Source organism: Anguilla rostrata, chromosome 7 (genome assembly GCF_018555375.3).
Source record: "Anguilla rostrata isolate EN2019 chromosome 7, ASM1855537v3, whole genome shotgun sequence".
NCBI lineage: Eukaryota > Metazoa > Chordata > Actinopteri > Anguilliformes > Anguillidae > Anguilla > Anguilla rostrata.
The window spans coordinates 55623217-55638290 of record NC_057939.1 but is presented as its reverse complement, the minus strand read 5'-3'; the positions used below and the strand labels follow the sequence as shown (position 1 = coordinate 55638290).

Genomic DNA, 15074 nt, shown 5'->3' with positions numbered 1-15074 from the left:
CAGACTCTGATACGCAGTGCAGTATATCAGTTTAATTAGTCAGAACTACAGCTTAAACTGCTGGGAGATTAATTAATTGTTCATTTGACCAGAAGGAAATTAAGATGGCTATTTATTTATTTATATATTTTTGTAGCAGAGAACCATTAACTGCCTGTTGGATGGCCTTGATGTGTGTGGGTATTCCTAGATTGCTATAAGTATCATGTCCTCTTATCTTACTCACCCCCTACACCAGGACACGCACACACACGCACACACACGCACACACACGCACACGCACACACACTCACCACTGTGTGCTGACTCTGTGCGTGACACGTTGGCTCTGTATGAGTGACAGGGGCAGCAGAGAGTGAGGTGGCGGTTCTGATGATGTCACAGCAGGCGGTTCGCTCGTACGGATCAAGCGCCCACAGTCACAAAATATAAAACATCCAGAGAGGTCAGAGGTGACTGCTCCACTTCCCTCCCTGGCCCAGAGGATTCTGGAAGGTCAGAGAGGTCAGAGGTGACTGCTCCACTTCCCTCCCTGGCCCAGAGGATTCTGGAAGGTCAGAGAGGTCAGAGGTGACTGCTCCACTTCCCTCCCTGGCCCAGAGGATTCTGGAAGGTCAGAGAGGTCAGAGGTGACTGCTCCACTTCCCTCCCTGGCCCAGAGGATTCTGGAAGGTCAGAGAGGTCAGAGGTGACTGCTCCACTTCCCTCCCTGGCCCAGAGGATTCTGGAAGGTCAGAGAGGTCAGAGGTGACTGCTTCACTTCCCTCCCTGGCCCAGAGGAAAGGAGTAATTCATGAGAGCACACCGAAGGGGAGATCTACAGGAGAATTACATTAAATAGCTTTATTGATTAGTTTCAAGTGTGAGGTCGTCATTCTTGTCACTGAACTACATTCACATTTATTTCAAATCTCATTTACTGAAAGTTCATTGAGTAATTTAGTGCTGTGGATCAATCTGTCTAGTCCATTTGAACAAAGGAAAATTAAATAACAACGTTGCTTCACTTATAACAGAAATTAATTGGATGAACTTGTGTTTTATTTTTCAGGAGGGTGAGAGACACGCGGTCAAATGAGCACAAGTTTACCGTGCAGAAAACAGAGGCGTAGAAGAGACGTCATGGAACTGACAGATGAGAGGTGGGTATAATGGAAATGTACAATGTCACTGTGATTTACACCAGAGAATGTGTGTCATGTTATGGGTAAAACACATGTAAGTGCTGTTTTCCCCTGTTACTGTGTTAGATCACTTGCGTGTTACGTGCATTATGACATTCATAAACATGCAGGCTTTCCTCATTCTACGTTCTTGCATGTGTTTCAACTGTAAAGGTGATCGCCACATTAAGATGCTTATACCACAACAGAGGTTATTATTGTCCTATTTATGGTTTTAATTAGTCTAAAGTCTATAGAAGCGGAGAGGTTCTTGGACTCTTTCAGAACTTTTTGGGTCATCAACAATATGTGGATATATTTTTAAGTGATTCTGTTTTACTGTGTGAGTGAAACAAAAAATGTTCCGGAATTAAAGGAGAACATGCTTTGTGTGGATCTATTTTCTCTCTGCACTGATGTTTGTGGATTGAAAAATATGTAGGAAATGGGGGAAAGAATAGTGAGATGTGTTTTCCATGTAGTGACTGAACTGATATGCAATGAACACCCTTGAATCAGACCACCTCTGTGAGCTTTAAGGTTGGGTGTGTGAGAACTTTTATGTGACAACGGAATTAATTTAAATTTTCTCTTTTTTCAGAAGAAACTCTCGAAAAGACTCTGAGTTTTCTTTCTCATGGGTGAGTCTTCTGTTTATCATTCATGTTTCATGAAAGACTACACAATAGAATACAGTTCAACAGAAATATCAGCAATAGTTTCAAACTAACAGTCAGTGTGTAAAACTCCAAGTTCCTATAACTATAAACATTTGACATGAAACACACATCAAGGAATCTGCATACACACGTTTGAGAATATAATCAAGCGATTATTGCCTAAATAAATTTGGAGATCCGCAGTTTTGAATGTCATAAGTAAAAAATTCATAAAATAACTGGAAGCAGCAGTAAGCAGAAGATGGCCAGGCTATTTTTACTTGATGAAAGCAGCCCCAAGAGAGCTCTTTACCAAAGGACAGGAGATCAAAATTGAGAGCAGGAAGATTAATCAGGATTTTGTCTGTTTGTGGTCTCGACACACCCGTACACCTCGGTGGTGCCAGGCCAACCCCTGAGAGAAAATGCCGGTCAGACGTGTTCCTGAGGGAGATGATGTAACCCAGAGCCCAGAGTTACACACGGAGAATCCAGCGCTGTGGCTTTCCCCTCCGTCTCTCTTCCTCTGGGACAGGCTCTTCCCTCGCTTTTACAGTCTAGACATCATTAAAACGAAACCAAGAGCCAGATCTGCCCTTTATTCTGTTAGGATTCAATGAGGCTAGTCTGTGAAGATGCTGAGGAAATAACTATGAGACAAAATGGCTTCTTGTGTCAATTAGTTTTTCTGAGCAAAGCCTGTTGTTTACTCAGTTTATAGGATAATCTAATTACAGAGCGCTGGTTAACAATTAACTGCCGCTGAAGGAAAGGAGAGAAGGTAAACAATGCCATTAGCGAGAGCCAAGTCTATCCCAGACTGGGATCAATCCCAGATCACGCCCATTCACCGTGTTTACAAATACCTCTCTAACAGTCGGGTGATCAGAAATTAATCACAACAGCTCTCCTTTCAGCTCACTTTGTCCTTTAATCTGCCCCGACCTGAAAACTGGATCAGAGAGCGCCATGATTGTGTGAAATTTGATTCCTGTGATAGTTTATTTTCAACGCAGTATTTCATCAGAAGGAATGGTTTTTTAATATATTGTTTTATGCACTGGATGTGAAGATAAAGCACAGTCAAAGAGCAGTTATGTACAGTAGATTCTATGGGGATTGCATCAGAAAAATTTATCTCTCTATTTAGCTCCTGCTCTCCAAAGCAGTAGCTGTCTGTCTCACGTTTAGTCACCTGCCCTCTTGCTTCACTTAAATGCTTACAGCGTATAAACACAAACACATTTCCGGCAGTTACCACACCAAGATAACAAAGACTAGTGGAGACCCCCCCACACACACTTACAGTATTTTCAATCTGTACAAGCGCAGTATTGCACTTGTAATATTATGTATGCATATGTAACAATGTATTCATCTCAAGAAAATCTAATTTGTTTTGAATTGTATTCAGAACTACCCAAACAATGAATGCTATTAATGTGACTGTTTATTGTCTTTGTATGATGGGACTCCCCAGATACTGTTGAGTCCTTTGGTGTTGGACAGTTGTGCCTAAGAAAGTACATTAATCATTTATATTATCAAATACCATATTTACCTTTTGTCGGATGTTTTTTAATTGTAAATTGTACCGGGAAAAGCGAGGAGAGATACTACAGCTTTATTGCAGTCTCTATAACCGGTAATCTTCCTGTTCAAATGAATCATGTTTGCCCTCGTGCAGAACGTGCAGAATTCAAGGCCGTTTTGCGGAGAAGCTTGCTGCCGCGCGGTAAAGGCTCAGCCTGTTCCATAAATAGCCACGCCCAGCAACATAACAAGCGGAGGAAATCGGAGCGAAGTTGGCTGCATGAAAACATTCACGTAGACTGCAGACGGCGAGCAACAGCAGCACCAGGAAGCCGCTCGGTTCTCTGAGCTGCGCGCGGTGAAAAAAAGCTTTTCTGCGACTCGGATTACTCCGACAAAAAAATAATAATAAACTGCTGACAGCCCTCACGTATCGGTGAATAATCCGTTCTCTCTCTCTCTCTCTCGCACACACACATACATGCATGCACACACATACACACGCACATACACGCACGCACACACATGCGCACGCACATACATACATACACGCATGCAAACACGCACACATGCACACACACACAGACATGCAGGGGCAGTGGGGGGTGGGGTGTTGGGGGTGGAGAGGAGATTAGGTAGGCAAGAAGGCGGATTCTTTGGTCAGCTCCACTGACCAATTAGCTGTGAGGGCGAGTGAATGTGTGTGTGTGTGCCTGTGTGTGTTTGGCTGTGTGTGTGTGTGTTGGGCAGGGGTGTATGTGCATGTTTTGTTTTTTTGTTTTGTTTTTTTGGGAGGGGGAGGAGGGGCGGGGGTTGGCCTGTGTTGGGTGTAGTGGGCGGGGACAGAGTGTGTGGAGCCATTTAAAAAGCATGCTTCCTGCTCTGTTCCCGTAGCGACAGCAGAACTCAGCGATGAAGATCCAGGAGGTTTCGGGAGTGTGTGACATGAGGAGGGCTCCGAGGAGCCCCGAGGGGGACGGGTTCGAGGAGGAGCCCCCCCACAGCCGGACCAGACGGGACCTGACGGACCAGCGAGGCTGGGGAGGTACTTTCACAGCCCTCTGCGGGGTTTAGCACGTTCCCGTCTCTCTCTGCTCGTCTCGGGCGTGTTTTTGGACGTGACAGACCTGTCAGTTTTGTTTGCGTTAGCTGCACGCCAGTTCTGTGTGCAGGTGGAGGACGGGTTGTTTTGTGCATGCTGGAGATTTCACTTTGACATGCGTTCAGTCATGAAGTATTTATTTGGAAGTGTGCAACTGTCTGCATTTGAAGGGCGTGCTTTCTGCAGTTTGCACTGTTGATAGCTGTTATTTAACACTGATGTTTTTATGTGAAGACAGAATGTGAAATAGTTGCAGGACATGGTATATTAACAGATGAATGCTGACAGTCTGAATGTCAGCACCTGAATGAGGCAGTTTGATGGTAAAGCTCTTGATGCTGTTTTATTGCTGTGTTTGCATGATGGCAGACGACTCGCCTCAAACAGACGGTAGTATCCGTGGCCTGAGTCTGACGTGCAGAAGGGGCAGCCCTGTAGTACTAGTAGTAATTTTTTAAAATTCAATCATTTTAAGCAACAAGGGTCTCTTTTTCAACACACAGTGTTGCCGACACATGCAGATTTTTCTGCTGAGTTCAGCAGTGTTATTAATGCACATATAATACAAATGTCTTTTGTTCTCCATTAGTTATATCTTATCACGCACTGTGACACACTTCTTTTTGAAAAACAAGGCTTTGGTCCCACAGAGATGGTCGGTTGCTGACATCACAAATCCGCTGATCTGAATAAAAACTAGTTTTTGGTATAATGGATTTGTGGAAGTAAAGTCTTCAAGAAAGAAAGTTTAGAAACGGGAAGGGATTTGTCTTTCCCTTTCGTGCAATCTTTTAAACCCTCATTATATTTTTGACAGCAAATGTGTTTGTGGATGGTAGCTTGCTCCTGTAGTTTATCAGGAGTCAGGAAAGGGGACTCTATGGATAGGGGGTGTGGAGGTTTTGTCACAGTGGGTGACTTGGTTACCCTGGGTAGTGAGTTATAAGAATGTGGAAACTCATGATTGTGGACTTGCACTTTCGTGTAAAATTGACACATATTATGTAATCTCTCTGGGAAAATTATCCCATAGCTGAAAGGTCTTCGTCATTTGTGCCTTCGTCAGAACAATCAAAATGTTGTTTTATATTTTTGTCCTTCATCAGTGTTAAGACCAATCCAAAATGGAGTCTTATTTACAGTAGATCCAGTAACCGTATGAAAGTTTAGCTGCTCTCAAGAGCTTGTTTATATCTGCAAGCGGATTGAGTTCTAAGTACAACATGATTGGTTCATCAAAATTCAGGGACATGGTTTCAGAACCAAAAACACGCCTGTTGCAAAGCTTCCTTCACGCTCAAGAATGTGGTTAATGTCAATGCCGATTCAGCTCCAGTCCATTTCCTGCCCAACACTGCTTTTGCCCTGTGCTGCTGTAACGCCGTGTGTGTGTGTGTGTGTGTGTGTGTGTGTGTGGGGGGGGGTGGGGGGGTGGGGGGGGGGTTGGCATTAGAATTGGAAGTGCAATATGCGTATGAGGATGCTGTAGACTTCGGGCAATGACTTTGCTCAGCTGTTGCTACTTGTTCTGCACATTTATCTTTTACTCGCCATAACTGACTGGGTTTCCTGGAATTTTAATAAAGGGAAAAAACATCACTAATGTTGATCAGATACTGGTGTCAGCCAGACAATGAAGTTAAATGGGTCCATTGTAATTATGATGAATTAGTCAGAGATTCTGATGTCTCACTACATGGTTTACATGACTCGGTTGTACTAGCACTGGAACTGTTGCATTATGCATTTTTGGTGTTTTAATTTTTAAGCTCTTTGGCCAGCCCATCAATTGTGTTGGTGCACAAGGCTGCAGCCTCTGTTGGAGCTGGTTTGAAACTGGTCCAGCTGGTTTGAAGCTGGTTTGGGAGATGGTGAAGCTGGCAACAAAAGGTTTGAGTTGGCAACCATGGTGGACCAGCTTGGTACAGACAATTAGACCATCACCAAATCCCAGATGGTGTCCAGCTGTAGAAGCTGGGTCCAGCTAGATTCCATCACCAAATTCCAGCAGGAATTTCCATCAGGAAGAGCTTGGGACCCAGTCACATGCTACACTAACATACAGACTGGCCTACTGCCCTTCTAAACAAACTGATTTTCTTTTTCTTGTTTATCATATTTTGGTGTATTTAAAGAATTTGGACGGTAACTACGTTTCGTACTGTAATAGCTTTGTTTGTAATGTAATAGGCCTGAGTTTAATTAGCTGTAGTGAACTTGGGGGCTTGTTGAGGGAAATATATTCCTTCTCTAGTGTGAGCTAGAAGTGCAGATCTTCAAGTGCAGATCTGCCAAACTGATAGACGTTTCCAGCTATGGGTCCCCCTGAGAGATGGAGTTCAGTGCACAGATTTTGGTGGTGGTGATTAGAGTGTGGGAATGCTTCTTGCCTGTGTATGTGTGTGTGTGTGTGTGTGTGTGTGTGACGGAGCTCTGTCCATGTGGAATGATTGAATTTTGTTCCAGTTCCTTGGTTCCCTCTGTCTGTACCTGTTCTCCCTACAGTTGACTGTGGAATTATTTAAAGGGTATTCAGGACAGTAGAAACCATTTTGAAAAAGCCTGTTTGCCTTACAGCTGAACTTAGTAGCACTGGGGAGGCCTCCTCACACTTACACACTGCCGTCGTTGTTCGTTTTTTGTTTCCTCGTTATGTTCATTATTATATTCCGCTCCTGGTTTTCCTTTTTTCAGCCGGGCCACAGCTGCGTTTCTGTCATTTCAAACACAGCAGGACAACCAGCAAAGTTCATTACATTTATGAGTGCTATAAATCTAAGGGCAGCCTGGCTCATGGGTATAAAGCACATCTGTAAATATGATTACTCGTCATGGTTTCTCTTATTTTACAGTTGTAGCCATATTTTAGTATATTAAGTCACTTCTCAAAGGGTATTTTATATCGCACGCTATTTTACTGTGCCTGTGAAACACAGATATTAGCAGCAAATGGGACAAGTTGAGATACTGAGGCTTGTGGCTGTTGCTATGAGCGATGTATTATGTGGTGAATTTTAATAACTTTGGGCAAGCCTTGACTTGCCAGAGAACTCAAAGTACGATTTGTTTAATCTTTGCCGAACAGAGAGACGTATTGCTAAAATATTCAATCACGCGCCTAGTTTTCTGTCTGACTGATTTCAACACCACTTTGTGCAAATATCTGACATAAGTGAAATAATATGTACATTAATCATTTTATATAATCAACTATTGTATCATAATAACTTCTGTTGTACAATACGCACTGTTCCTTTTAAAGAACCCATTCCATCAACAATAATCAGTCCCAGATATAGTCATGGCTATGGTATGTACAATAGGCTAAGAGTATGAAATGATCTGAGATTATTAATAGAGCACGCTCTGTGTGTCAGCTGTACTGAGCATGCTCTGTGTGTCAGCTGTATTGAGCATGCTCTGTGTGTCAGCTGTACTGAGCATGCTCTGTGTCTTCGCCTGGCAGACTTGTCCTGGCAGAGGGAGGGGGAGGAGCAGGAGGAGGCCCGGGACCCCCCCCAGCCGGGAGGGCTTCTGATCCGCCAACTGCTGGCGGAGGAGAGCGACCCCCTTGTCTCCCCCCGATTCTACGCCTTCGGAAATCTGGACGACACAGAGGTCCCCCCTTCCCCACCAGACTCCTACTCCTTCATGAGGTAAAGTGTGTGTGTGTGTGTGTGTGCGTGCGTGCATGTATGTGTGTGAATGTGTGTGTGTGTGTGTGTGTGTGTGATAAGCACGGGTGTGTTGGTGAGCGCTGTGCTAGCCTAACCTGGCTTTGGCTCGTGTGTTTCTGGCCTGCAGTCGGCAGAGGAGCTGGTCTCTGGGCTCCTCCGAGGACGACAGGAGGGACCTGACCCTGGCCCAGGCCTCCAAGAAGATCCACAACCTGAAGCGCAAGATCCGCAAGTTTGAGGAGCGATTTGAGGAGGAGCACAAGTATCGGGTGAGTGGGGCAGCGTCCAAACAAGCTGTCTTCCAAAAACGATGATATCAAAACTTGTGGCGAATATATTCAGGCTTAGTCATGGAGCGCTGGACTTGAGGAAGTTAAGCTCCTCACGCCATATGGCCATTCATCTTTCTAATTCAACCAGGGTGAGCAGCCTAGTACAACGATGAGGAAATTGGGCTCGTAACATAGAGGTTGCAGGTTCAATTCCCATACACCAATTGTTGTTGCACACGGCACGTATTCAGCTGTATAAATGGATGTGATGTAACAGTGCTGTAGCTGTGGATACTGTAGATCTGCTCAGTGCTTTAAAATGTGATGTCAACATGATGCGTGTTAGTGACACGATGGGTTCTTTCTGCAGCCCTCCCACAGTGACAAAGCTGACAACCCAGAGGTGCTACGATGGATGAACGACCTCTCCAAGCTGATAAAGGACCTGAAAGGTGAGCCAGCTGGATGTGTGGAACCCCAGAAGAAGAGGGACCGCCCCACCCCCCAAAAAAACAGTCTTACGACCTCAATAAAGGAAGATAACAGAGTAAAGAAGTAGATCAGCTCCTCTGTCTCATTAGTGCCCCCTGGTGGGCTGGTGCTGAACTGCGTCTCTCCCTGGCCGGTGCAGAGCAGAAGCTGAGAGCGTCTGAGGAGGACCTGACGCCCCTGGTGCGCCAGCGCAGCAACACGCTGCCCAAGAGCTTCGGCTCGCAGCTGGACAGGAAGCCGGCGGAGAAGAGCGCCAAGCCGCCGGCGGAGAGCACGCTGCAGACCCTGCAGGCCAAGCTGCAGGAGAAGAGGCAGGAGGACGGCCGTCCCGAGGACATCAAGGTGAGGGTCACCAGAGCTTACCCACACTGCATCACTCATCTTCATCATCATCACTGCATCACTCATCTTCATCATCATCACTGCATCACTCATCTTCATCATCATCACTGTCATCATCTTCATCATCATCATCATCATCATCACTGTCATCATCATCGCCATCGTCATTATCATCATCATCATCATCACTGTCATCATCATCATCATCATTATTATAACCATCATCATCTTTATTATGGTCATTGTTATTATCATCTCTCTCATGGTCATCATCATCCTCATCAGTATCATTGCCATTTTTAACACCACAGCTACCTGCGAGCATAAGCACCAGAGCTCTATCTTCTAACGGCAGATATCTCCTCTTCTCTCTTTCCCTCTCTCTCCCTTTCCCTCTCCGTCTCTCTCTCTCTCTCTCTCTCTCTCTCTCTCTGATAGGATATGACCCGAGAGCAGATTGGGGAAGAGAAGATGGCGCTCCAGAAGGCTCTGCTGCACTATGAGGGCATCCATGGCAGACCGGTGAGTGGCCCTCCCCCTTCCCCCCCCCAAAATCCCAGTAGTTTTTCAGTGTTCTAGAACTCCGCTGCTTTCAGTCACCAGCAGTAATTGCTACATTAGCATTAGAATGTTCAGTTCAGAGCATTCTAATCACATACTGTGTTTGTGGTCTCACACCTTTAAAGGGTTAACTAACCAGCTGGACCCTTCTGTTCCGTGCCAGGTGACTAAGGCTGAGCGGCAGGCCATGAGACCGCTGTACGACCGCTACCGGCTGGCAAAGCAGATCCTCTGCAGAGCCTCCACCATTCCAGCCATCGTAAGTCCACCGCCTGACTTCCTGTTCGCTCGCGGCCCGCGATGCTGCGGCGTTTTCACCGCGGGGAGCCCGTGCCAGATTAACCAGGCTTCACCCACTCAGCAAAGCCCGGGCTTCACCCGCTCAGTAAAGCCCGGGGTTTTAGGGTCTGAAATCCTTTAAGGCGGCTGGCCGGCCGGATGTTTCCATGCCGCGGAGGAAAAGAAAAACACTCTTCTCGATCTGCAACTGCAAAGGCCTCTGGGAGAGAAGGAGGCTGAAAGCACTTTATCAGCTTATGAGCAGGACCGCTACGAACCTTGACCAGGGGTTAGCATAGCTGACTAAGTGGACCGATGATTTTAGGGGAAATAGTGGGTATTACAGTAGGCAATCCCAAACGCATTTTTTGTAAGCACCTTTACTCAGCCAAGCTCCGGTGAGAAAGGATTGGATAAGATTGTGCTGTGGGTGAATGCACATGACCTGTAATCCCTGTTATTGGCTGGTCTGATAGTTCCACACAGGATTAGACATTTTAGTGGGGAGTGAACTAGACCTGAATTCAGTCAGCATTCCCCCTTAACTTTGACTTTGAAATGAATGTGTGTTCTGTATTTATTCCTCGACAAGCAGTTGAACTGTATCTGTAAGGCTAGAGATGACAGCCGTTGCCTTGGGCCTGGTTGGAATAATTGTATTGCAATGCCGAGCCACCCTGGCCTGCCTGTCCTGTGTCTGAGCTGGGATCAGTATGAAGGTGGTAACCCCCCCTTGTTGACCCTCGTTGTAGGGCTCTCCCTCCAGCAAACGCAGGAGCCCTCTGCTGCAGCCTATTATCGAGGGCGTGCCCGCGCTCTTCTTCAGCAACGTCAAGGTGAAGAGCCGTTGCCATAGCGCTCAGCGATCCGGGGCGGGTTCAGCAGGCAAAGCGTTTCGCGGCGCTGCGGAGTGGAAGCTCAGCGCTGCTTCGGGGCAAGCTTCCACAGCGTCTGTCTTGTGACTCCATTTCCCACAAGCCCCGTGCTGCTTGATATTTTTGCCTGCTGGACTCACCCCTTGTTGGTGATCTGGCTGATTTGCCCCAGCGCGATGACTGATCATTGATTTCCCCGTCGTTGTGTGTGGCACCCAAATCAGCAGCTGATTGGCTGTGACTGTGTGCTGTGAACTCGCCTGTGTGCAGTGTGTGGAGTGTGTGTGCAGAATGAAGCCTGAAAGCACTAATCCATGCATGATGATTATCTCGGTGTGATGCAGGATAGGAACTCAAAGCGCCACTGACTTTAATTAGGCAAAGTTCTGAGGCTACACAAAGGGCACATTAAGTGTCCACATGAGCAGCATTTTAATCGACAGCAGGTGGCTTTGTTCTCTCGCTGCAAAGCCTCTTAAAACTGTCGTGGCGGTACGTGTTTGCGCATTCTGAATATTTCATGATTCTGCCAAAATTTTAATGATCGCGAGATTAGGTGATTAACACTAAATTATGATTATTAATGTGAAGCAAGACATTTTTTTCAGTATTTAAATTCCTCATGGATTTTTCCGAAGGAAACTAATGAGGAGCCGCTTGTAGTTTAGCTGTTGAAATTGCGCTTGATTTCAGCGGATAGCCCCGCTGGGAGGGGAAGGGCTCGGCCTAATCAGAGTGCAAACACCCGGTGTCCATAATTCCTGGGTTGGTTCTGTCCCTCTCATCACAGAAACAGCCCAGTCATCTTCGCTGTTCTGACTGCATTCCTGTGGGAAAGGTGGTGTGGGCCAACAGTGATGTGTGTAAAACTGATGAGCTAAGGTGGACTGGGCATGCCTGCTCTCCATATTTAACCCTTTGAAGGGTAGTCTTCTTTTTGGAATTCTTTATGTATTTATTTTTTCAAAATTCTAAGCCAGTGTTCTAGAACTCTATGCTTTTCAATCACCAGCAGCGATTGTGACATCAGCATTAGAATGTTCAGTCAAGAACACTCTAATCGCATATGTGTGATCCTGCATCTTAAAGGGTTAAATATCCCAGCATTCCTATTTCCTGGCTGACTAATCCCTGTGGGCGCTCCACCTCTCCTGCTTCTCTGACCCGTGTCCGGGGCTTACCCATCCTGCTCTCACCCGGGGTTTTTAACAGTCCCTGTTTTCCCCTCTCCAACGGCAGGAAGAGGAGGAGGACGGCTCGGAGGACGAAGGTGAGGTGCGGACGGACCCCCCTGGGACGAGCGGGCCAGAGTACCACATGCTGGGCTTCCTGGACCAGCTGGAGGAGGACCTGGACGGGTGCCTCTCCCCCGCGGACGAGCTGTCCCCCTCCAAGCAGAGCATGGACATGCAGCTGTCCAACCTGCACTTCGCCAGCATGTAAGCCTGCGTGGGGTGCTCCTGGATCTGCTGCTAAGGGTGCTCCTGGATCTGCTGCTAAGGGTGCTCCTGGATCTGCTGCTAGGCTCCGATCTGCTGCAGGGTGCCTGGATCTGCTGCAGGGCTCGATCTGCTGCAGGTGCTTGGACCCCAAAGGTGCCGGCCCCGCCGCCTAGCTGCAATGCTGGCTCATGCAGCTGGGAGCATTTTTAATCAACAGTCCCTCAGAATAAACTGGTTCCACTAGCAAAACAGTCATTAATAATGGGTTCCAAAATGGGATGCAGTTGGATGAATCACGTGCTGAAGTTTGTCTAGTTTATTATTCCTGATGTCTGTAGTGGAGGTGAGGAAAGAGGTCCTGCTCAAAGTCATGTCTCCACACACAGGCCAGAGCTCGTGGAGCAGCTCCACCAGACGCGAGAGGAGAAGAAGAGGATCCGCAAGAAGCTCAGGGAGTTTGAGGACACGTTTTTCAGGCAAAACGGAAGGTAAAGACTTCACCAGCAATATCAGCCATTATGGTATTGAGTGGGCAGAGGTCTAGCACCTGATGAATCTTTAATGAGGGTTTGCTCTCTCACTCAGACAAGGCGTGGTATTCCTGTGTGTGCTTGTGTATGTGTGTGTGTGCCCCATGTACATAAGAGCAATCGATATCCTGATGGATTTGTTTCGCTGTCGATACAGAAATGTCCAGAAGGAGGAACGCCCAGCCTTGGCAGAGGAATACACCGAATACAAGCACGTCAAAGCCAAGCTCAGGCTCCTCGAGGTTCTCATCAGCAAAAGAGACTCTTCTAGAGTCTCTATCTAGAGCACGGGCAGGGCTGCCCCACTGTGTCCCCAACTGCTGAAAGACAGTGCCAGTGTTTCCATGGCGACATCTGCATCATTCGAACATCAGGAGGGACTGAGAGCAGAGAGCAGAGGGGCTGAGTGCAGAGGGACTGAGAGCAGAGTGCAGAGGGGCTGAGTGCAGAGGGGCTGAGTGCAGAGAGCAGAGGGGCTGAGAGCAGAGGGGCTGAGACCAGAGGGGCTGAGCAGAGGGCTGAGAGCAGAGGGGCTGAGTGCAGAGGGGCTGAGAGCAGAGGGGCTGAGTGCAGAGGGGCTGAGTGCAGAGGGGCTGAGAGCAGAGGGGCTGAGTGCAGAGGGGCTGAGAGCAGAGGGGCTGAGAGCAGAGGGGCTGAGTGCAGAGGGGCTGAGTGCTGAGGGGCTGAGAGCAGAGGGGCTGAGTGCTGAGGGGCTCAGAGCAGAGGGGCTGCCGCGGTTCAGCCGTGCGACATGTAGAGCACAGAGCACAGGTCTGTATCTCCGTGAGTCTCTCATCCCCGGGTGAGAAGGAACAGGAAAAGGTTTTCTGTAAGAAAATATATATTGGTATGGTCAGTGATTCTAATTGCACTAAGAGTGACTTTTTTTTTAAATAAAGAAATTTCATTTGAATGTAGAGCCTTCAAGAATAAGCTATAAATAAGAGATTCGTCACACGGCGATTTTTGTGTGATTGGTCAAAACAAAAATTTCTGTTTGGACGTGGACATGGCTTAAAAAAACAGTTATGCAACTATGTAAAAATATATCTGTTTTAATCCATAAATTCTGCCGCTGAATATGAGCTTATTATTTTGTGTGATCCAACAGAAATAGCACTGTCACTTGATTGGACTGGTGTGAACGTGAACGCACATACTGTATCTCACAGTGGTATGAGAAATATCACACACCAAGCTTCTGTGATCTCAGATTTATGCGGCTTTGCATCATAGATTTATTTTCCCCATGTAAAATATTGTACAGGGTAAAGCGTGATGTTTTGTAACAACATTTGCAAATATGTCATTTCCAGCATTTGTGTGTAATAGTGTTAGTGCACACTGAGAACAGCAATCCTGTTTTAGTCAAATCTAAAAAAAAAAAAAAAAGATTCCATAATGATCAAAATTCCTACTGCTAGAGTTCAAACTGATTTTTCTGCTTTGTTTTATCAGACATCAGTAACCTCATTGTTACTTATCGATATGCTCATGCTTTTACCTGTGTACCGTCTGTCCTCCAGAATGAACAAGTGCAGTGTCACTTCATTTTGTATGTTAACACTGATTTCTGATTGTTATGAATGTGTACATTTTCGTACATATTTTTTTGTATCTATTCTATAAAAGAATACATTTTTACTGATATATTTCAGTGTTGTGATAATTCCATTTTAAATGTATATATAAAGCATCTGAATAATTTTATCCCACAGATCATTTTCTTGTATTTCATAGAGATTAATTAATTATATAACATGATTGAAATATCATCATTTTATGTTGTTGTAGAATCCAAATTTTCAGCATTTTTTTCTTTCCAGATAATCTCCATGAGACAGCTGTAATTAATGTTTAATGTTGTAAAAAAGCAATAGCATCTCATGTTACATCATGAATTAATCTGTTTTATAAATATTAATCTGTGAGTCAGTTTCATTTGTATAATTAGATGTAGAAAAAAAGTCCTCATCGAGGCAAGCAAAAAACATGGTTACAGCAGAAACCGAAGGGATCACTGGAGTAAACAAGAACCGCTGTTTCCAAACATTTCGCTCGTCATACAGTGGAAGGAGAGGACACAGAAGTCACATACTGGATGCGCATTCATGTAAAAATAACAGGAGGGGTTTAATATTTTAAAA

At 45.9% G+C, this 15074-nt stretch overlaps 1 protein-coding gene across 3 annotated transcripts; it reads left to right on the top strand.

Moving 5' to 3' along the window:
* Window positions 1–3630: 3630 nt before the first annotated feature.
* Window positions 3631–14851, top strand: LOC135260120 (protein FAM13A-like). 3 transcript variants are annotated; one of them, XM_064345315.1, is made up of 13 exons: window positions 3631–3791; window positions 4250–4400; window positions 7924–8113; window positions 8262–8403; window positions 8777–8858; window positions 9038–9240; window positions 9679–9762; window positions 9965–10060; window positions 10833–10916; window positions 12195–12394; window positions 12784–12885; window positions 13085–13355; window positions 13442–14851. In XM_064345315.1, the coding sequence occupies exons 2-12, from the start codon at window positions 4268–4270 to the stop codon at window positions 13209–13211; spliced, it is 1443 nt and encodes a 480-aa protein (XP_064201385.1). In that variant the 5' UTR covers window positions 3631–3791; window positions 4250–4267; the 3' UTR covers window positions 13212–13355; window positions 13442–14851. The 3 variants fall into 3 exon arrangements, with proteins under 3 accessions (XP_064201385.1, XP_064201384.1, XP_064201386.1); XM_064345314.1 differs by having other exon boundaries at window positions 13085–13370; XM_064345316.1 differs by lacking the exons at window positions 10833–10916; window positions 13442–14851 and having other exon boundaries at window positions 13085–13245.
* Window positions 14852–15074: the final 223 nt, after the last annotated feature.

Coding starts and splice junctions, on each gene's coding strand:
- LOC135260120 (XM_064345315.1), top strand. CDS start 4,268: ATGAAGATCCAGGAGGTTTCGGGAGTGTGTGACATGAGGAGGGCTCCG. Junction 12,395..12,783: donor AACCTGCACTTCGCCAGCAT/GTAAGCCTGCGT, acceptor CTCCACACACAG/GCCAGAGCTCGTGGAGCAGC. Junction 12,886..13,084: donor TTTTTCAGGCAAAACGGAAG/GTAAAGACTTCA, acceptor CTGTCGATACAG/AAATGTCCAGAAGGAGGAAC.